Source organism: Phyllobates terribilis, unplaced genomic scaffold, assembly GCF_046119375.1.
Source record: "Phyllobates terribilis strain yellow unplaced genomic scaffold, ASM4611937v1 Scaffold_1__5_contigs__length_1240528914, whole genome shotgun sequence".
Taxonomy (NCBI): domain Eukaryota; kingdom Metazoa; phylum Chordata; class Amphibia; order Anura; family Dendrobatidae; genus Phyllobates; species Phyllobates terribilis.
This window is the reverse complement of record NW_027362761.1, coordinates 1,124,102,984-1,124,127,089: the sequence shown is the minus strand read 5'-3', so window position 1 is coordinate 1,124,127,089 and position 24,106 is coordinate 1,124,102,984. Positions and strand designations below refer to the sequence as shown.

At 41.7% G+C, this 24,106-nt stretch overlaps 1 protein-coding gene across 3 annotated transcripts in view; it reads left to right on the top strand.

Annotated features, from left to right (window-relative positions):
- The window catches only part of SLIT2 (slit guidance ligand 2), a 418,064-nt gene that overhangs the window by 375,456 nt on the left and 18,502 nt on the right, over positions 1-24,106 (top strand). For 2 of the 3 annotated variants that reach the window (XM_073646944.1, XM_073646958.1), the window contains exons 26-33: positions 2,607-2,731; positions 2,817-2,914; positions 6,387-6,526; positions 6,960-6,986; positions 11,296-11,389; positions 11,496-11,633; positions 11,721-11,961; positions 17,491-17,621. In XM_073646944.1, coding sequence (XP_073503045.1) covers positions 2,607-2,731; positions 2,817-2,914; positions 6,387-6,526; positions 6,960-6,986; positions 11,296-11,389; positions 11,496-11,633; positions 11,721-11,961; positions 17,491-17,621 — 994 coding nt within the window. The remainder of the gene's footprint in view (positions 1-2,606; positions 2,732-2,816; positions 2,915-6,386; positions 6,527-6,959; positions 6,987-11,295; positions 11,390-11,495; positions 11,634-11,720; positions 11,962-17,490; positions 17,622-24,106) is intronic. The other variant, XM_073646948.1, reaches the window with a different exon arrangement.

Below are 24,106 nucleotides of genomic sequence, written 5' to 3'. Positions count from 1 at the left end.
GGTCTTCAGTTTTAGATTACCGGGGAAGTTGGGTCATTGACTTTGAACTTATAGGTTATCATGTTCTGGTTTACTACCCAATAAATTGTGTTCTTACTACATGAAAGGAAGATCTCCGATATCCATCCTCGATATAATAACCGCAATGGAGTTTCCGTGCCCTCCCGGTTTTCCCCTGGTTTGGTAATACTACATCCACTTCGTTCCTATAGTTATTGCATAATATAACCTCACAGGTTCCTATGATCAAAAGATAGTAAGAGATTACTAATTGTGATTAATTTGTAGAATGATCCCAGATTAACCAAAAACAAGAGCGGAGCCATTATTTTTACCAAAATTTTGTATCTGGTTATCAAGATAACCCTCCAAATTTATGGCATAGCTTTTTCAGGATGAAATGGTTAACGTGTAAAGGTGACCATACACATTAGATGTTAATGAAATCTATGAATTGTGGCAGGACCAACTGACCATATAAGTGGTCCCGATTACCCCCTGACGTAGTATGAATTTGGGAATCCCCATAAAAAGGGGATTCCCAATTATCTGGAGCTCTTCAGATTAAAGGTTGGGTTGCATGTTGACTATCCAGCCAAAAAGAAATACATAACACACATTGGTCTCTTCCCATCCCAAAATTGTTTCCCCTTTATAGTCGAAGATTATGTTGGTCAAAAGTGTAGGGAGTCATAACCGATAATATTCAGCTGCGAATCTATACATTAATTTTGTGTGAAAAGCTGACAAGATGCAACAGCAAAATTTGGGAATTTACATGACCTTCATACGACGAGTAAGAAGTTTGTAGCTTACTCCCATAAGAACAAACTCTGTTAAAGGACAGTCTCCCAAGAGAACAGACTGTCCAATCTTAAAGACACAGCTGCATTCAGAGCCTCTAAGTCCACGAAACTGAGTGATCATTAATTAAAGTTATCCTTCTCAATAATCAGTAGATGGACATCGTGACAGTCATCAATCCGAGGCTTTAAACTTCAAAAATGTTTCTGGCTCATTGAATGAATAAATAGTTGCAGAGGAAGAGGAGCATCATGCTGAGGTGACACATAGTTTCGCATGGTGCTGTGCTTCTTCAAGCCTCACTAAAGCCTGAAGAAGCACCGTACGATATGGTAGTCTGCTCTGCACAGCTCCGCTCCTCTGCAGTTGTTTATTTGCTTTCCTAAAAGAAAAGTTAAAAGACTAGAATTTATGACTCGGTGCCACTATGTTTATCTACTGATTACTGGATTACTTAGATGGCGTATGAGCACACAACGTCTTAATTCCAACAGTGGAGCCACCGAAGTTTTCCTTGGCAAAGACGGTTCCGGAAAAAGTGGCAGCGTTTTCCCTCTACTTTCAGCTATAAAAACAAGGCGAATTCCAAACTAAACCACGTGAACAATGTTTTCTGAACCCTGAAGTGGTTAAAATAAGTAATAAAAGACTAAACATGTGCGCAGTAATGTCGTTTTTACATTGCTGTTTTATAGGGGTATATGCATACGATGTCTTTTTCAGGTTGATCCCAAGTGAAAAAACTCCTCAACATTGTGCCAAAAAATGAACATAATGTACCGAAATGTAAAACCAACATTGCTGTGCACATGTTCAGTCTTTTGTTACTTCTTTTAACCGCTTCACAGTGCGGAAAGGGTGAAGCGGTTAATAAAAGTAACATGTTCTTTCTTCTAGCAGCTGCTTTTGGAAGCCGCTCGCTCTTTGTAGTTGAAGCCATAGGGAAAAGAAGTTGATGGTGGAGCCACCGCAGAAAATGATAGCGAAGACAGCCGACTTTTTCCTGAAGTGGTTTCACCTAGGAAAACCCAGGCATCTCCACCATTAGAATTAAGACGTTGCGTGCACATAACCTTATGTTAATTTTTGCTGCAGTTTTAAGGTGCTTTTCTAGAGGCATTGCAGACGGAAACTGCCTGAAAAAGATGTGTGCACATACCCATACATTTAATGATGTTGAGCACCGTGCCAGTAGAACTTCAGTATGTTCTTCTGTGTGCAGTTAGAAGAAGGGTTGTTATCATTCGTGATAATACTGGGCAGTGATGGTCGCAGATGTGCCCTATTAATCAGATAAAATTATGTTTAACCCCTCTGTTACCTCATCAACCCCTAACAGCGGATGTCGGAAGAAGAATCGGGCATGCTGAAATTCAACATGCCTGATCCTTTGCTTTTGCAGCTTACTTCCCTTTCCCTATAAGAACATAAGCACGTTTATATGGGTATCGGATAGAATAGCTGTTGAGATAACCTTCATCTGTGTAAGGTGTCTGGCCACATAAAAATAGTCTGTCAGCACAAAATGACCATCCAAACCAAGCACAAATGGCCAGTATGTCCATGGCATCGCTGAGCAGTTCAGTGCTCGCTCCAACATTCTTCCATCCATCTCTACCCTCCTCTGGTTCCTGAAAAGCCAAAGTTATCAATCGGGGAAGACATCCAAATCAGTGGTCTTCGTGGAGCTGTTATTAGTCATTGCAGAACCCATTCTCCACATCAGCTGGGGAGTCGATGATTTAGAGTATAAATTTAGACTTTAATTATAATATTTCTAAATTCTTTCCTTTATTGCTCAGGACCTGTGGATGTCAACATCCTCTCCAAGTGTAACCCATGTTTATCCAACCCATGCAAAAATGATGCCACCTGTAAAAATGACCAAGTTGACTTTTACCGGTGTACATGTCCCTATGGCTTCAAGGTATTAAAAGTAAAATAACTTTTTGTTGTTATGATGGTTGATACTTAAAATTTACATAACACGATGCACCATTTTGTGTTTCCAGGGTCAGGACTGTGATACACCCATTCATGCATGCATTAACAGTCCCTGCAAAAATGGTGGAACATGTCACTTGAAACAAGGGGAGAAGGATGCTTTTTGGTTAGTATTAATGTCTAGGTTTTTTTTTGGTATCACCATTATATGTGTTTCTAGATTTTTGGCGATGTACATACATTACAGGGGTTCCCTGCTTTGGACAATTTTAAATGGTCCTTTGACAATGGGCTGATCGCATAGTATCCCTCTGCTTAGACTCCTGGTAACATAAGTGTTCAATTTCCCTGCAGCACCACCGCAGGGTAAATGAAGCATTACACGGTGTCCATTCAAATCAATGGCCTTCTGGAGGACCTTTCGTGTCCTACAATAGACAGAGTAAGATATGCTCCTTATAACCATTTTCTACTCTGGCCAAGACATCAGGATCTTGAATTGGGGATGCCCTGTTAAAGTGGTTCTCCTAACTTGGGGCTCAAGTTTACAGTTACTCTATGTGACTGGAGACTTGTGAATCCTCACAGTGCACGCTGTCAGGATTCTCCAGTGCCATCACCGGGAGCGGGTAGTCATGTGATCGCAAGTACAGGATCTGCATACTTTCGGCCACATTCCGACTAGACGTGCTCAGCCTCACTCAATTCACTTGTATTGAGTGAGACTGCTCACGTCTAGTTGGCATGTCACATAATTGCAGTCATGCGCCCACTCACTCCGGGAGAACCCTTCACTGTGAAGATTCACAAGTCTGCAGTCACATGGAGTGACTACAGACTTCAACCCCAAGCCTGGACTCATCTAGTAGACTATATAATTTTTTTTTTAAACCAGAGAACCCTTTAAATAGAGTTTAGAAAATATTGTAACCTTCTGCATCCCATAACTTTATGGTATCAGATGTAGACTTGCCCATGGTGTAGAAGACTTTCATATAGATGGTATTATGGGTGTCATTCATCATGCCTGGATGCTACATTTGCTAGTGATTCCGCAGGCACATTAGGTGGCGCTGGGAATATTTTATGTTCTGCATACCTATTTCCAAAAGGTAATCGGTTTTCAGACCTGACACTTTGAAACATATGCTGGCAATTTGTTCCATAGTATCTTTTTCCCATTGCTTCCACATGCTGCAAGCAAAATATGACAGCTATATTTTGGACAGCTATATATTTATGTAGAAATCTTCTCCCGTCATACATTTTTGCATCCTTAGCGCCATAAGTTATGACTACTACAGGCCGGCTTATCTTTAAATAAATGGAAAATGCCAGCTCCACTATAGAGCTAGGTCATCTTGCTAAGTGAGTGAGCACCGTTTGCACTCTACCTCAGGGGACATTATTATTTTAGTTGTTTTTTTTTTTACTTGAATCCATGTATTTGGGGCTAAAAATCATTTTTTTTGCAAATTGGTTTCATTAAAAATGTTGTGCTGTTTTGCTTTTATAGGCTATTTGTTTCCTTGCAAATTCAACTTTCATGTGTTCTGGGGTCGTAAATCAACTGGGAAGAGCTAAAAAAAAAATTGAGCTCACAGAAAGATTTTCATGTAACCCATCCTGCAGCCAGCGATAGCCAGTACATCACAGAGGCCATAGAAAACAAATGGTGCAACAACATTTTTTAGTTAAATCCAATTACAAAAAATATTTTTAACCAAAAAATTACATGCAATTAAAGGGGTTGTCCACTACTTGAACAACACCTTCTCAATCACTATGTTTCCCCCCAGTAAAATAATAAAATGTATACTCACCTCTGATGCTGGCGCTGTTCTAGCACCTGCTCTTCCGGGGCTCACATGACATTGTTATGTCATGCAATCCCTGCAGCCACTCTCCCCTACTTCGGACATAATTGGCAAACGGAGGAAGTCAGAGCTGCAACTGCTCTCACTTCCTCCGGAAGTCTGATTTGTCCGAAGGAAGGGTCAGTGGCCACAGGGATTGCGTGACATAACAATGTCATATGAGCCCTGGGAGACGAGGTATTGGCACCGCTGGAACAGCGCAGGCAACAGAGGCAACAATACTGTAGGTGTTATAATTTTACTAGGGGGACATATTGATTGAAAAGGGGTTGTCTGAGTAGTGGACAACCCCTTCAAGTGAAAAAAAAAATAATTATCCTCAAAAGTGGACAACTTCTTTAAGGCTCACACTCACTCTTGACCATTAATTATGGAAATAGATGGCAATATTTATTAATTATCTTTCCACCCTTACTATAGGTATTTACTGTACATGTCTTTTATTATATAGTTTTATTTATTTGTATTGGTTTTTGGAAAATCTCAACCTTTCTGAGATCAAGGTCACACATTAGCTAAAAAACAAATGTTAGTGTCATAGCGAGTTATCAACTCATCATGGATAGATTTTTCAACAATGTACAAACAACGACCAACATATCTTAAAGAAACAATGGCTGAAACCCCGGTAAATCCAGGGTCAGCCAGAATAGCCTACTCATATAGCATTTAGAACACAAAAAAACCATGAGTACAAAATGGTATAAAAAGTTTAAGTTTTATTTAGTCAATCTGTAAATAACTTGCATTAATTTATCCATAATATAAATATAATGCATGACAAGAAAGTGCAATGTGCTGGAAGAAAAACCCAGTCCCACCTGCAAGGGCATATCATACCCAAGCTAAAAAGATAGCTCCCACATACATAGTGTGGTATCTTTCCAGAGATATAACGGATAGAATGAGGCTATATATTCCAAGTGGAGCACAAAAAAATGTTTAAACCAAACCCAGGTTCACCAGGTGCTTGCCACAATTGTATATGGAGTCCAGGGGGACGCGGAGGACAGGTGGCAAAGGTGTCTCAGATTTTTCAACAAGTTGACTTTTTTGATCACTGTAAGTGCTAGATATAAGGGTAACAGAGGTATAGAGATAGAAGCTGCTCCTCACTGGGCCCAACGCTCCCCCTGCCACATAATAAGATACTACATGTTAATTGTAAGGTGGGTTGCATTTACAGATTTTGCATTAGGTCTGGGAATTTCAAGGTGTGCTAGATATTATCTGAAGTGGTCCAGCTTTTACTGTATACAGATATCTAGGCCATGTGGCCAACCTTCCTTTTGGTTATCATCAAAATGTGTAAAACAAATAACTTGTAATAAGAGCAACATTGTGTATTATTAAAGGGAATCTGTCAGTAAGTTTTCTTAGCAAGTAATTAACACTACAGGACTAGGTGTCTCGTGACATCTAGTCCAGCCACGCCCCCACCACTGATTAGCAGCTTTCTGTCAATATACAATGTACACAAAAAGCTGCCAATCAGTGGTGTGGGCGGGGTTATACCGAGCTCAGCATTCCGAGCTCTGCTAGATCTGCAGCAGAGAAAACTGTGATTGTATTACAACTGCTGCACCCAGTAAACTAAGTGATACATTGCTGGAATCAGGGTCATGGCTCCTACATAATGCTACTGTCAGATTACACAGGACAAACCTGCTGACAGATTCCGTTTAACGCGTGAAATTGCCATTTTCTTCTAATCCACGCATAGTTTTTTATATGATGTCCTCTGAACCTTCTCTCTTCAAGGTGTACATGTCCAGATGGATTTGAAGGTGAGAACTGTGAGGTGAACATCGATGACTGTGAGGATAACGACTGCGAAAATAATTCCACTTGTGTGGATGGAATCAATAACTACACCTGTCTTTGCCCACCGGAGTACACAGGTGAGATCATGGAGATGTGACAATAATGGCCTTATTCACATCCATATTAGAATCCCTAGGACGTCAACATGTGGCTTCCTGTAATGAGTCAAGGTCCAGGACCTTAGAGCTATGGGTGGCCTACAGATCCCACTCTGAAACTTGACCTATACTGTATGGACTTATATGTAGGACTTCTGAGGACTAGTCTGTTTAGCATGTCCACCACTAATGACCACCGTTGTCTTCCATCGTAAACCTATTACTGTCACCATTTCCATCCAAGTCGATGAGTGTGGACTTTCCTGCCTCTAAATATTATATTCTCTTACTAGATAGAGCTAAGCTCGCTGAGTCTTCTCTGCTCTCGTCTTTGTTGCTTCTGTCTTGAAGTGTCGTGTTGTTTTCCAATAAACACATACGTATCTTGTCTCTTCTGTCTTTGTTGCCCAAGCTGCTAATCTGAATGAGGTGGAAAAAGGTCAGTGTTTCTTCATCCTTTTCTTTCAATCTCGGTTTTATTTCATATCTTTATTGATAGAGACACTAAACTTGAAGACTCTTTTTTCTAAATGTCCTTTTCGGTTGAATGCAATGTATTGTTCTTATATGTGATCATATTGTTATCATCCATTTTAGGCTGTGGAGACTCTGACCCTTGTGCTCTCCAATCTGTTTGTTGAATGGGACTTCCAGGACTACCAAAATATGTGTCCCATGATCACTGCTCTATCATATAGATCTAGTCCTAGGGACCTCCAGAGTCATTTACATACATAAGAGGTGCCCATTGCTAGCCACAGCCTCATAGACCTTAAAGAGGTTCCTGGTGAAAATGAATCATCATCTATCCAAGTAATAGGCGATAACTTCATCAATGTGGATCCACCCACTGGAAAATGGCCCGATCATCAGAATGCGGCACTTTTATCCTGTTAGTATATAGTGGCAATGATCATGCTAGACCGCTGCTCCATTCATTCCCTATGGGGCTGTTGAGCACTGCGCTCTGCTTTTTCCGGCAGCCCCAAAGAAAATGAACGGAGCAAAGGTTGAGCATCCAACCTGCTGCTCCATTTTGTAACAGGGGTAAAAAGTCCCATTTAGCTGATGGGTTTGGGTTCCAGTGGTCAGACCCCCACTAATCAGTAAGTTGTAACCTAGCCCATGGGTAGTTGAAAACTTGTTTTTACCGGACAACCCCTTTAAAGCCATGAAGGTATACAGTTTTCTGATGGGGGTGGGCTCCACAAATCATTCACTGATGATCTATCTTTGAGGAAAGGTCATGCACAGATGATAATCTTGTTCTTCCGACCTTTCTTTACCCATCTTTTATTTTGAAGATAATTTTGCCTTTTTAGTAGACTTCATACCACAGATTTAATAAAATATGGGAATGACCTACAGAGTTCCATAAATCCTGATTGCATATTGACATTACCTATTTTTTTAGATGAGGAGTCGGATCTGCCAAGGAAAAGCAATGACTCCTAGTTGCTCACACTTCTGCCCTCCTAGCTATCTTCTGTTAAAGGGAATCTGTCACCAGGTTAACGCTTTTTAATATGAGAGCAGCATAATGTAGGGGCTGAGACCCCAATTGCAGCAATGTGGCACTTGGTGGTCTGCATGCTGTCATTTTGATAGAATCACAGTTTTTCTTCTGCAGATCTAGCAGAGCTCAGAATGCTGGGCCGTGAATAACCCCACCCACACCAGAAACTGTGCGCAGACAGACAACTACTAAGCAGTGCTGGTGGCAGCGGTCATACAGAACAACTTGACCAGGAGGCACGAGACACCTAGCCCTGTACTGATAATCTACTGCTAATAAAATACTGATTTTATAGAAACAGCAATGCACAGCCCAGTAAGTGACACATCTCTGGAATCAGGGTCTCAGCCCCTACGTTATGTTGCTCTCAGTTTACATAGCAAAAGCTTGCTGACAGATTCCCTTTAGGTATGTATATTACACAACTTATATATATATATATATATATATATATATATTAGACAACGATATGCATATACTACTGTTTGTGTGCTTTTAATATCGGGACCCTCAATAATCCTAAATTAGCCTGGGGCCCCTTATTTATAGTAGAGAGGTTATAATGGACAATATACATACATGTGCAGTCATTTTTCTGTAGCAGGATGAATTTAGTGTAGATTTCGGGGGGCCCCATAATATGGTTGATTGGCCACCGTGGTCCTAGATCTTCACCACGCACCAGAGATTCATGTTTGTACCTTGTATCCTTGCATTCTCATTTCTTTGCTTCTGATCTTTTGGTCTTTTGTTCCTCTGTTTTCTTCAGAGGAATGAGCGTCAATCTAAGCTCATAGAGTAGTTCCAGGAATAAAGCTTAGTGATAACTATGTGATGCACGTAGTAGTGGTTACTTCGCTGGCGCCCATGCTGTATCGAGGAGCAGATGTAAGGCTTGTTAATATAGATTTTATGTTACAAGTCTTCTCAAGTAACATAAAAGTGCCCCTTCAGGTCCAATTCATGGGAGTGGAGTCATGGACTGCAGAGCTTCATAATCCAGAAGGCTGCGCTCGGAGGCTGCACGCCGCTGCACTAAGTTAATTATTCCACTTCATAAAAAGTTCCGTTTTGTGTTTCAGTACATAGCGGCCAGGGAAAGCTAATGCAGGTGTTCCTCCAGCGACTTACATAAAGCTGTCAGGATGACCTAGCGTACGTCGCCACAAACTGCAAGTGAACTGAGGGATGTTTGTGGAAGCGCAATGGTAAAAGTTTATTCTGTCGCCCACTCCCTTTAAATGAGATGTAGATGGTAGTCCTCTAGTAAGAGACTACTATTACACTATCCATGGTTATTGCATTTCCGAAAAATCTTCCTATCCTCTCATTCATTATACACTAATGGCCGAAAGTGTTGGCACCCTTAAAACTGTTCCAGAAAATGAAGTATTTCTCCCAGAAAATTATTGAAATTACACGTTTTGTTATACAACAAACAAAGAGAACCAAGAGTACAACTGGCTTAAATAGAAAATGTATTTATTAATCAATGTGTATACAATACTACAATACCAAATTTAAATATCATATGCATAGAAAAAGGGGCAAGAAAGTGCAAAGTGCCTAAACAAAGCACTCCCTCTTGAGAAAGCTGCCTTGTGACAGCGAAACGTGCGTCGAGGTGCGCCAGCTACCCGGTGCCCTCCCCCTCCGCGTTCCCACTCAGCCTTGGCCTGTTAGTGTGGTAAGTGCATTACTTTTTTGCTATATGGCAGCTGAGCCTTTTGTATCTACTCAGGTCACTACTTTAGTGGTGAGTGCGATCTGATACTGATAAGAGCACTCTATATTTTAACCCCTGACTAGCTACGTGGTTTTCTAACGGCCATAGTGACTCCACTCTACATGAATAGGACACATTACATCTTGGGGGCTTTGTTTAGGCACTTTGCACTTTCTTGTCCCTTTTTCTATGCATATGATATTTAAATTTGTTATTGTATACACATTGACTAATAACTAAATTTTCTATTTAAGCCAGTTGTACTCTTGGTTCTCTTTGTTTGTAATATGACTCGAGTAGGCTTTCTGGGTTAGCATCGGTTATCTGGGATTTAAACCTAGTTTTTTCAAATGTAATATGTTGGTCGTTGTTTGCAAAACGTTTTGTTATACACATGTTTATTTTCTTTGTGTGTATTGGAACAACAAAGAAAAAAAGGCAAGTTGGACATAATTTCAAACAAAACCCTAAAAATGGTCTGGACAAAATTGTTGGCACCTTTCCAAAATTGTAGGTAAACTGCTTTGTTTCGCTCGTTCAAACTCACCTGTGGCAAGTAACAGGTGTGGGCAATGTAAATCACACCTGAATCCAGAGAAAAAGGGGAGACATTAACTCACTCTTTGCATTGTGTGTCTGTCTAAGCATGGAGAACAGAAAGAGGAGAAGAGAACTGTCTGAGGACTTAAAAACCAAAATTGTTGAAAAATATCTCAAGGTTATAAGTCCATATCCAGAGATAAACATGTGTCTAACAAAACATGTGTAATTGCAATAATCTGTGAGAAATACTTAATTTTCTGGAACAATTTCAAGGGTGCCAACACTGGCCATGACTATATATCTATATATATATATATATATATATATATATATATATATATATATATATATATATATATTTATAGTTCTGTTTTTACATGTTCTTTTATTTTGGGTGAATTTTTAAAAATCACATAGTAATCTACATTTCTTTTTACTTTTACTGTTCTTTTAAAGGGGTTGTCTGATTAAAACAAGTTATCACCTGTCCACAGTATAGGTGGTAACTAGCTGATCAGTAGGGGTCCAAAAACCAATGGGGAACTTTAATCCTACTTATAAAATGGCTTGAACACCCAGCCACACCTCCATTCCTGGAAAAAGCCGAGTGCAGCTCTTTCACTCCCATAAAGAATGAATGGAGTGGAGGTGGTGCATACGCACTGCCGCTCCATTCTAGCAGGGAAAAAAGTACCCCATTCTAGCAGGGAAAAAAGTACCCCGTTCTGTTAATCAGTGTGAGTCCCTGGGGTTGGACCTCCACCGATCCACTAGTTATCACTTATACTGTAGATAGGTGATAACTTGTTTTGACCGGACAACCCCTTTAATGAAGTCATTGCCTCTGTATTTTAGACTTGTTGGCTAATAAATAAGCTTTTATTATTTTGTCATCTGTTATTCAATGGATATTTAAGACTTGAGAAGGTGTGAATATAAAGGCTCCATTATGTTGTATTTCAGGTGAACTTTGTGAAGAAAAGTTGGACTTCTGCTCCCAGGAAGTAAATCCGTGTCAGCACGACTCGAAATGCATTGTAATACCTAGGGGCTACAGGTAAGAGTGGAGTGAAGGGTGGTAATTGGACCTCATAATCTTAGTCACTTTCCATTATTATGGCCCAGAATTGGATCGAAAACTTGAGTTATGTTCTATTTTGTAGATGTGACTGCACCCCAGGCTATGTGGGAGAGCACTGCGATATAGACTATGACGACTGCCAAGACAACAAGTGTCGGAACGGGGCACGGTGCACAGATGCAGTAAATGGGTATACATGTGTGTGCCCAGATGGCTACAGGTGAGTCTGAATCCACAATTTAGGGATTGAATTCTGGATAAAAGATATATTGACATAACATGATCGTGAATATCTTCTCTTTTTCAGTGGTCTCTTCTGTGAGTACCCACCTCCTATGGTTCTGCCACGTACCAGTCCATGTGATAACTTTGAATGTCAGAATGGAGGTCAGTGCATTATGAAGGGCAATGACCCATCCTGTCAGTGCACCTCTGGCTACCAAGGGGGCAAGTGTGAAAAACTCACGAGCATCAACTTTGTTAGCAAAGACTCCTTTCTACAAATCCCATCTACGCGGATCCGCTCGCAGACCAACATCTCGTTACAGGTTTGATGGCTTTCATAGCTTTCTGTTTATTTACTTGTATTAAAGTGTATCACGCCAAAAACCCGAATACTAGGTGCTGGGTGAAGCATGTGTGACAAATAAGAACTCTGGCGGCTACACAAAGTGTCTCCTAGTCCTAACACTCTTTTAAAACTAGCATTAAAAAGGGAAAACAATACATAGAATCTAGAGCTGGTGAAAACGAATTTGTACGATCTGGTCCACTGGCCACGTCAATCTGTGACTACTGGACGGGAGCTAAGTCAACCGCCTCTTAGCTGATGGCATCTGATGATCTTCTTTTCATTAGCCAGCTTGGCGCAATGACACATGTGTATCACACCACAACGATGATGTCACACCAAGCCGGCTAATCAGAAGAAGAGGTGTCGATGGCGTCAAGAAAGAGGCAGTTCTTAAGGCTCCCGTACAGTGGCCAAAGATTACGGCCATGGCCAATGGACCGGGTCATGTAAGTCTATCTGTGCCAACTCTAATACAAACCTATGTGGTAATGCCGGGGATCCGCAGGTATAATCCTTCCATAAGTGACAACAGTAAGGCCTCATTCTGACATCTGTTTTTCTCACGTACGAAAAAAATGGGCCTATTATTTTGATCAGAGATTGGTCTGAGTGTCATCAGTTTTTCTCAAACATGGCGGAAAAAAAGTTTCTTCACCTTCTCCTATGTAACAGTCCAAGAAAATTGGATTGCACTCAGACGCCACCACTCAGAGTGCGGTCCCATTTTTTCACAGACCCGCAGACTTGCATTGCCGATCCTGATCCAACACTCAGATCAAAATCGGACGTTTATCTTTAATTTTACATGGACCACTCCGTCCACGGAAGATCACGAACATTTGAAGGGCCCCGTAGACTATCCCAGGTACGAGTGCTATCCGAGAAAAACATGCATAGCACTCGTATGAGAACTTCAAACGTCTGAATCAATGTCTGAATGAGCCCTAATAGTACTTGTATCCACACAACCCAGTAGTCCTTCTTCCACCTTTTCCAGGATTATGGAAACCCACTGGTGAGACCACCTGACTTCTGTATCTGTTGTCTTCGGCACATTTCAACCAAAACAAGTAAAAGCGTTCATACAAAAGACATATTGTGGAGATCCAGCTGGCGGGATTCCATAAAATACTACTATATAGTAATTCAAGATTTGTACTAGAAGAACCATTGGGGTCCACCATATTGTGATTGTCCAATTTTAGAAGAACATCTAATATGTATGGGGGCCTCCTGAAGGTTCAGACATGTTGGATGAATGTGAGATAAACTGCCATCAGAAGTGTCTGGGAGCCGCTTCTGATTGAAAAGGCACGCAAGATGATCGAAGCATGCCTATCTTACTTGTAAGGTCACCTACAAGGGGTTGTCCACTACTTTTTAACTGCTAAAAAATCACAGATAAAATTGAAAAAAAAAACACATACCTACCTGACAGGCGCCATTCCAGCGATAGCGGCACTGTGTTTCCTGGCAGTCACATAACATTATTATGTCTCATGATTGGCTCTAGCCTTCATTATTCCAGGCGTCTGGTCTGAATATACAAAGTCAGCCAGCTCACCGTCTGATGATATCCAGCATGCATGGACAACGCCCTGGCCAGCAAAAGTAGAGTGAATTAGAAAAGGCTTTGAGAAAGAGCTCTGTTTGAGCTCGAAACGCGTCGACGTGTGTTTCCCTGCTCCCCACTGTTCGTATATGGATTTTTAATCATTTTTGAATAAAGGAATTTTTTATGGAATTTTTTCTACCAGAAGCTGGACTCCTTTTCAAATTCACTCTACTTTCGTCTGGTCTCAATGCAGCCGATCAGCAGCCGCTGACTGTTATGTTACTTGACGACTGTAGCCAACCAGCCAACAACAATAGCATATGTCCTCTGGGAAATGAAGTGATGACATCATTAGAACGGCGTCTGTATGGCGATATTTTTTTTTTTTTGTCTGGCGCACTTTAGAAATTTAAAGAAGTTGTCCACTACTTGGACAACCCCTTGTCATACCCCACGCTTGGCCCTGATAAAATAAAAAAGCTTATACTCACCTCCCAAGCCGGCGCCTTTCCAGTGGTGTCAGCACTCGCTGTCCCCCGGACTTTCGTGATGTTGTTATGACACGTGAGCCTGGCACCCAATCAGTGCTGGCATCACTGGTCCCGCCTTCGGACAAATTGAACATCAAGCGGAAGTCCAGGTTGCGGCTGCTCTCTCACATCATGTTCGATTTGTCCAAAGGTGGGGCCAGTGACCCCAGCGCTGATTGGATGCCGGGCTCACGTGTAATAATAACCTCAACTGGGCTGGAACGGCGCCGGTATGGAAGGTGAGCACAAGCTTCTTTTATTTTATGGGCGCCTAACATTTAGATCAAGAAAGGGTTGTCCTAGTAGTGGACAACCCCTTTCAGAGTGGGCTTGTCCAGTAATGGACAAGCCCCTTTAAAGAATATGGACACCTTTTGGGGATTTTTTTTCACTTTAATGCATATATTATAAGTTTCAAAAAAATTTTTGCAATTGGGTTTCATTCAAAAATTATCTTTTATAGCCTGTGTTACACTGTCTACTGCTAACTACACAAATGAGTTAACTGAGAATCAGTCCGTGAGCAAGTTCTGATGGAGAATTTGTAACTGTTTTATCTGTCTTTGAGCTCCTCTGTGGAAAAGACTGCATCAAAGATCAGCTGAACTTTGTGGTCCTAAATCAGCATAAAAAAGCTCAGTAAAAGGCAGGAAAGCGTTACAAACACAACTATCAGACTGAGCTCACTGACGGATTCTTAGTTAACTCATTCTGCAACCAACAATGGGCAGGGAAAGAACGCCAATAATATACAAAATATATATATAATGAAACCGAATTGCAAAAATATTATAAAGTCGACAAAAGTATCTGTAGCTTTTAAAATGTCATCATTCGCTCTAGTTATCTAAAGGATACAGAAACCATTATCGATATGTAGCTAGTGCCCGGGCATGAACTTTTAACATCATGCGATGTCGGTGTCATGTGAGCACCCCGGCAATAAAACCCTCATTTAGATCCGAATCTTAGCAGCACATAAAGGGGAGGTTTAATAAGTAGAACACATTGAAATTCCTCGTGAAATGAGATCCTCTGTTGCTGCTCCAGAAATCTGTTTTTCCTTTATTAACATCATACAGATGTTGATGTATGTCAGAGAAAAAGAAAGAACATGTCACATTACTCCTGAAAACATATGAAGATGTTTATTTATTTCCATTATGAGCGATGGAAATTATTTTCTATATTTTTTGGATGATATTAGCCAGATACAGTACAGTAAGGTCAAGTCGTTGGATCATTACAGTAGTTGACTGGTGGCTTTGGGTGCAGCAAATAGCACATATTCAGTGTATGACAAAAATACCTCTGCTAGCTGTCATCGTATAATATTTTTCATTTTTTTTTACTTCCAAGGAATAAAAACTTGTGCTGGTGATGTGATGATCCGCACAGAAGCATTGTTGCCGACATTTCTTGGGATGTTTAAAGGAAATCAGCAGGATTTCACCTCCCCAAAAAAATATTTATATGCACATGTGGCTCTTTCAAAGACAAGTCCAGTAATACCTTTACATGGCCAGTCCGATCCTCCATTACGGAGAAATCAGCGTTTGATTGATAAGCAAATGAGGCTTAAGAACTGCCTCTGTCACTCCAGCTCTATTCCCCATCCAGTGCCACCCTGTCACAGGTATGTCAGGTGTGACAGACAGTCGTTCTAGATCCAACTGTAGAAGGTCTTTGCGCTTGGCTCTGCAGGCACCTCTACCTTCTGCTGCTTATTGACATACCCTTGCTGGATGTTTAAATACCTTCATTCTCTCCAGACAGTCGCTGGTGATAGCTCTATTTTCCTCAGTCCAGTCTTTAAGTACTAGTAGTCGGCTAGTATTTTCTTGGAGTTCCCTTGGAGGATAGTTGGCGTGATCTCTCTGGTGTCTTCTCAAGCTAAGTGTTTCCCTTGTCTGTTTACCTATTTGTCTTTAGTTGCAGTGGGGGCTGACTAGAGCTCACCCGGTCCCCTCCCTATCTAGGGCCTATCGCTAGGGGCAGTCAGGGATTAGGTTTCCTGCTCGGCGATAGGTGTGGAACCTTTTTAGGGACGTTAGGGGAGCCAGGGTGTTGTCAGATCTGCCTAGGGGTCACCACTCCTCCCCTCCCACTCTTCCCTGTTGTTTTGCACTTAGTCTTTCCCTCACCTTGCGTGACACACCCCCTCCTGCTTGACTGACAGCCTCTCTTCTGTGTGACTTCTCCTGCTTGACTCCTTTGCCTGAAGTCACAGAGCATAGAGACTGTCAGTCTAGCAGGAGGAGGTGGAGCTGGCAGGGGAATAGAGCTGGAGTGACAGAGGCTTCAGATCTACAAATAGCTCTTCAGCCTCATTTGCATATAAATCTCACTTGGAAATACCCCGATCAGTCTCAGTAAGACAACTTTTGTGCAGGATTTACACAAACCCAATTTCAATCAAGGAGTCATGGGATATTCACGAAAGTTGGCAACTATGCCGATGTAGGGTCACCAATAACATATCTCTTGCTTGTAATGAGTCCAGCACCTAGGTGTTTATGATCAGGAGAGATTTTCATCTTCTGAAAGTAAAGAAGGAAGCCTCCATTCATTGGCAACAAATAGAGATCTTGTAAATCATGAAAACTCAATAAAAAAGTAAAATAGATCAAAAAGGAGGTATTCATTCTAATTTGAATAAGCCTTTTTTTCCAATCCTGGAACAACTTGTCAAAATGAGAACCTCTTGGAAATTAGATGTTTTTGCCAGGGAAGCTGCAGGTAACGTGTGGTATTACATGACGCTTATTCTAATAAATGGGTGGTCATGAACTATAGGGTGAGGCCTTTCTCTGCAGTAGTTCACAGCTCTGGCTGTAAGAGATGCCTTAAAGGGTTATTTCCCCCAGAAAACCTTTAATCCACTATCTTTGTTATAGCAGATAAATTACCTATCACTGGGGTCTGAACTCTGGGACCCCCAGTGATGCGACGATCATTGCTTTGGAACCCCAAGAGCAGTGCTCTGCAGCCCTAACTTAAATGTAGCATAGGTTCAGAGGTGGCCTTCACTCTATTTACTGACTTTGGAACTGACGAATGCATCGCTTGGCTATTTTTGTCAGTCCCAAAGACAAAGGATAAGGGATGCACACCTCTGCTCCAATTAGGACAGGGCTGCAGAGCCCCAATATTGCCGTTCTAAAGCCCTAAACTCAAGATTGATAGGGTCACTGTGATCAAACCACCAGTAATCAGTTAGTTATTCAATATGTGGGTGGATAATCCTTTATGCGAAATACTTTACTACATGACGTCCACATGGCTTAATATGACTTTTTAAATATGGCTGCTTTGTTTGGGGATACTTTTCTTAACTTTTTATCTTTCTGCCAGATTTTATATTAAAAACTTGACAAGTAATATACTCAGTGGGCTCTATGCTTGGATATTGTTCCAGGTCTCCACAGATGAGGACAGCGGGATCCTGCTCTACAAAGGTGACAAGGATCATGTAGCGGTGGAGTTATTTCGGGGCAGAGTGCGGGTTAGTTATGACACTGGAAGTTACCCGGCATCTGCCATCTACAGGTACATTTATGGCTTCACAGACTTTCCCAATGGTTGTAAACTGAAATACGTAAATGGAGACAATTCTGACATCCTGAAATTATGGCAGTCTTTTCTTAATGTCATCCAAATTTTCCCAAAACAGATGTAACTAACGTTGTAGGGCTGAATAGATCTTTGAAGCAACTTGACAGAACAGAAAAATTCATTTGTATTTATTTGTATTAAAGGGGTTGTCTCAAAAAAGCCACCCTTGTCCAACCTATAGGACACCCAATGGTTGACCATGCGTTTCATGGATGGTCCTTCATTTGACAACAGCTCAATGCCAAAGATTATAGAATCTGAAATGCCAGCTTCATGAGGCCACTAGTGATGAGTGAGTATATTCGGTTAACCCTTTAGGTGAGTATGCTCGGGCAAGTACCGAGTATCTTCAGCGTGCTCGGTGATATGTTTGAATCACTCCCGTGTGCATGATTTGCGACTGTTTGACAACTTTAATACATGTGAGGCTGTGTGCCCACGATGCGTTTTTTAAGCGTTTCCGCAGTGGCAAAAACGCTGCAGAAACGCTTAAAAAACGCATGGTAGAAGGTCTGCCATGTTCTCCAATGATAATCCGCATGTGCTGTGCACCTGCTGCGGAAATTTCCGCTGCGGATTATCAAAAAACGCAGCACTACCAATTATTTTTCGGAAGCGCTGCATTTTCGCCGCCATTGACTTGCATTGGAACGCATGGATTCCGCATCACTGCATCTGTACATGAGCATTCCATGCGTTTCAATGTGCGGATGGTACCCGGGTGTGAAGGAGAGGAGACTCTCCTCCGGACCCGGGTACCATAGAACCTGTAAAAAAAAGAATAAATTAAAAAATAAATGTTATATTTACCTTCTGGCGGCCCCCGATGCGCTCGTCCTCCCATGCCGGCAGATCGCGATGGACTGAAGGACCTGCGCTGACGTCATAGTCATGTGACGGGTCACGCGATGCTGACGTCGGCAGGTCCTTCAGTGTACCGCGATCTGCCGGCAGCCAGGACGGAGGGAATCAAGACTGTGGGGGCCATGAGAAGGTAAGTATAGATTTATTTTTTTATTTTTTGACATTCTTTTACGGTCATACTATATAAATCCATGCCGGTTGCATGGATTTATATAGTGTGACCAAGTTGTCAAGCACTTTCCAAGTGATGTTAAAATCGCTTGGAAAAGAGCTTGATAACCCACATGCGGAAATGCAAGTGAAGAACGCTTCACATCCGCATGTCCCTGCCAGGAAAACGCATCTGCAATCCACATGTACAATCCGCATGTACAATCCGCATGTACAATCCGCATGCATTTTTTCTGCCAGGGGAGATGCAGAAACGCTCAGGAAAAATCCGGAGCATTTCTGCATCGTGGGTACATAGACTTAGGAATGCTTTTTTCTTAAGCATTCCTCACTTGTTTTAAAGCTGTCAAACAGTCGCAAATCATGCACACGGGAGTGATTCAAACATATCACCGAGCACACTGAAGATACTCGGTACTCGCCCGAGCATACTCACCTAAAGGGTTAACTGAACATACTCGCTCATCACTAGAGGCCACCCCTTTTTTGGTGGAAATGCAGTAATGCGGGACAACTTTTGTCCATATATTTATGATATTATGCATTTTACCATTATACAATTATAATCCATAACATTTTCTCTAAATAATCATGTTAAAAATGTGTCTAGGTAAAGTCTGTCCCATCAGGCTGGATACGGAGGGCATCTCATGTAATTTCTCCCTTTATCGCATTGTAACAGGATTATTTATAGCCTTGATGTCATCTGAGATTTCTTTGCCTTGTCTAGACGCTGTTTAATTGATTAGAGTAATAAATGTTGCTGGAGAAGGGAGTCTGGTGAACGTGGTACTGGGGGAGAACGTGCAGGTGGCATGCAGCCATCATTAGTACACCCTTAGTGATGGAGTGAAGCTGGTGCGTCGTGACCAGCCTCAAAATACTGAGTCCACCAAAGTCTTTTCTTTAGGTGTTTCATAAGAATAAAAACTTGTATTTTGGCCATTGTACAACATAAACACAGTGATAAAAAGCTTAGCAGGCACAGTGCGGTGGTGCGATGTGCCTCTCCACAGCAATAGAGTCTTGATTGCTCCAAACATCTGGCCCTGGCATGTTTGTAGGCTATGCCAATCCTCACTCACTCGCCTCAACCTACAGCTTTTTTTTTTCTTTTTTTACAAATCTGTTCAGACATAAACTTAGTCATAAAACTTATTATATAATACAAATGAGATTGTAGATGACTTCCACATGTTTGCCCATCTCTACAGAGCTTTGTGTCCATACTTGGATCACAGCCTTTTGTAGGGTGTGGAGAGTCTAAAAGACTTCTTAAAATAATGATTTGTTAAAAATTATAATAAGTTGGCATATTTTAGATGGCCAAACCGAAAGCATGATGAACATCGTTATACGCTGTGCTTCTGAATGCTTCCCCGTTATCAGTTACCCCGTGTTCTTCAATAGGATAATGGACAGGAAGTCCTACCCCTTCTATATCTCAATAATGTGTCCCCACAATGGCAGTAGGGTTGACCAAACAGTTGTTGGCAGCTCAGAACCTGTAGAAATTAGCTGTGGCATCCATGCATTTTGTTTTCCTAATAGAGTTAGTCAGAGCAGGATATGACATCACTAACCAATCGATGAGGGTCCTACTGCCTGGACCATCATGATCCTTAGAGTCAAGGTTTAAAGGGAATCTGTCACGGAGGTCAACCCAACAAAACCTATAGACACCTTTATATTTTTTTATCTCTTGCTGCATTCCCAAGAAATTAGAGTTTAAATTCATATGAAAATAAGGTGTTAAGTGCTCTGAGAGTGACAGAGCACTTAAGGAGCCACTGCCTGACTAACGCCAGCCTCTTTAGCTTGACTGATATCTCACTGTCTGATTTCCTTACCTGATGTCACACAGTCAGTGAGATATCAATCAAAGTAAAGATGCTAGTGCTGAGTCGGGAAACAACCTGGGGAGCCAGAGGCTTGTGAAGTGCTATGTCAAGTCCAGAGCACTTAACACCTCATTTGCATTTTACTTAAAATGCTAATTTCAAAGGAATGCAGAAAGAGATAGAAGATATAAAGGTGTCATCGGACTTACATTTCAATGACCTGCATGCCCACATATTTGGTTTGGGGGATATTGATCTTACAGGCTAATTACCTTTAAGGGGCCATTGTTACTTCACTGATTTATCCTGCACAATGACATTTGCAATGACATGACACTGGTATAGTCATTGATCCGTTTAACCAAACCATCCAATATTAGTACCCTTCCTTCTGTGAAATTCCCTTACTGAAATAAAATAAGAACATAACACCATATTCTTTTGGGAAATGCTGGCCACAGCAGCCTTTATTCAAACAAAATTACATAGATAAGTAATTAATTAACACACAATGGTAGGAGGGTCCTTGAAGCTCCAAAGATCTGGTAATTAACATAAAACCAACAATGAACACCAAATTGCCCCCAGCCGATACCCCAATGGCTCAAGAGCACCACAACCCAAAATGGGTTCCAATAATTACTTCCACTTCCCGGGCTCCGACATTGCCTGCCGTGAGACCCCCAAAACCAGATCAGCAATCAACGTTTTCCAATTAAGGAATCCATACCCTAATGGACCCCTTATACCAATTTAAATCCAACTTCAAGGACCCCCAACCGCCAAGAGCCACAGTGACCCAAAACCAAACTAAAATCCCTTAACCAAAATACCAACCCTAGGGCGGGCGGGACAACTCACCACCCTTGTGAGCGGGAAATTGAACAACCCCTCCCCTCGCTACCATTTAAACCCCCCCCCGTTAAACCCCACCCAATGCTAATAAGCCCTAGCCACTCCCTCCAACCCATTGTCATGCAGGCCTGCGTCCACGCCTGCGGGGGGGGCGGCTGTACTCCGGCCTATCCTTTTTAACAGAGGCTGGACAGATATCTGTCTGAGATGATTTAGTGAATCCTGCTTTGAGCAGGGGGTTGGACCAGATGACCCAGGAGATCCCTTCCAACTCTACCATTCTATGATTCTGTGATCAGTCCATCTCACTATCTATATTAATGACAAATCCTGAAATCTTGCACTTTTCACCTTGTCCAGAACTTTTAGTTTTGTAGAGGTCACTTCTCAGCAGCCAGCTCTTTATCATCACAAGCAGAAGGATTAAGATAAGGCAGGTAACACCTAATAATACATACTGCAGAATGGTCACAGCTCACCTCTTCCCCCTCCCAGCACAATGACCTCTGCACAGGTCACAGAGCATGCCCAGAAAACTCCTCCATAGAAGTCAATGAGACAGAGCTAGGGATGAGCGAACATGAACTTAAAAGTACGGGGTTTATAACGGACAGTTAGTATCCAGAGCTAAACGTCGAACACGGACTTCTCCTGGAAGACCATTGCAATGTTCGGAGTTCCAGGGAGGACTTTTTTTCAGCTCCAAAGTTCTGGTCCCAATTATTTTCAATGGGGTTTTGGTTCAAGTTCGGATACCATCCTGGCACCCGAACCGAATTTTGGAATAAAGTTTGAGTCGGGTACAAGAACCCGAACTTACATGGGTCTGCTCACCCTTAGTCAGAGCCAGTCCATTTCGGTCTATATGGCTGCTGTAAAGCATATCTCTAAATGCTGTTAGCAGAAACTCAGGCAAGATGGCAGCCCTAATAATCAGAAATTAGAATAAAAAAAAAAATTCTACAATCACAAAATAAAAACATTCCAAAAAAATGATATTTTTCACCATCTGGTTTTAATCACTATAAAGATAATATAATTTATGCATTCGTAGTTGTGTTACAGCTCTATGAAAACTATGTAGGCAGGAGTTTCGCTCTGCAGGGGAAATGCTTCCCGGTCTTCATTCTCTATGTAAAGGTGTCATAAATTAAGGCAATGTCGCTTGGAACAATGCATTTTATATAGATTATTTTTTTTTACTCAATGGGCAAAATTCTAAAACCGGACAAGCCTGAGCAGCATTTAATCAATGATCATTGAAGTGTGTGGTGTGCTCGGTCCGGGCACACAGAGCTGTCCCATAATCCTCTACTTGGCAGATCTGCCGCCACCATGGGACTTCACTCCAAAGGCCGCTTCCCATGCAGTAATTCTTCCCATCATTAGGAGAAGAATATGAGGCTCTGATGATTGGAATGAATTGTCTTTCCCTGATTTGGCATATTGTGTGTATAACAACACCAACAATGAATTAATTAATAAATCAGGTGAAGACCATAGAGCTGGGGCCATAAAACAGCAGTTACACAGCGGGGCACTTTATCTTGCTGTGCTGCCTTCCAACTAGCAATAAATAGACTGGAGAGAGAAAAACACTATTGTTAGTGGAGAGCAAAGGGGGACCGGCGGCCGCTATTCACCAAGAATCAGAAATAAGATAGGGCCTTCTATATACTAATTGACTCATATCATCCAATAGCTCCTATAGGAGGATAAAACAGCTGCAAAATGACAATAGTTAAAGGTTCGGCCATATATCCTGCATAGGATCCTTTAGTCATAGTCTTCGGAGCACGTGTCAATATCATCTTTGCAAATTATCCACTTTTAGGCCTTGTCAGCCATCAGATTTCAGAATATAAACTGTATACATTAATAAAAAGATCTCCTAGACCTCGCGAGGCTGGTATACCTACTTTAGAATACTTTGTCAAAATGGCTTTATAATCCTTTTTAGAAGTTTTCCTTGCCAATATTAAAATGAGCATTTTATATTCCAGCTCAAAGTTTTATCATAGGTGAACCCCCCACCTCCCACCACCACTGAAGACATGGTTATCCTTTTGCATTGTATGGGCAGCACAGTGTCTCAGTGGTTAGCACAGCAGCCTTGCAGCGCTGGGGTCCTGGGTTCATATCCCACCAAGGACAACATCTGCAAGGAGTTTGTATGTTCTCCCCATGTTTCTGTGGGTTTCCTCCAGGTTCTCTGGTTTCCTCCCACACTCCAAAGACATACTGATAGGGAATGCAGATTGTGAGCCCCAATGGGAACAGTGATGATAATGTATGTAAAGTGCTGTGGAATATGTTAGCGCTATATAAAAAAATAAAAGTATTGGGCTAAAAGTTGATGATGGAATTCTGGCATAAAACTGTTTAAAATGCTGAACTTTTTTTATTCAACTGAAATTTTTCAGCTTTTGGTGTTTTTATATCACTTCCGGCTAGCTCTGACAGCTTTTTGAAAAGTGTAACGACACCCCCGACACTGACTGACATCTAGCTCAGTGCTGAGCCGGCTGTCAGTCAGTGCTGGGACATGGTTACAGCCATCACTCACCATGTACTGAGCGGTGGCTGAAGTCGCGCCTGCCGCGCCTCTACGACTGAAAGCCGGGGTTTACCGGGAGGAATAAAGTTAATTTCCTTCCGTCAGTGGGCTCACAGTGAGGGGGCCGCATG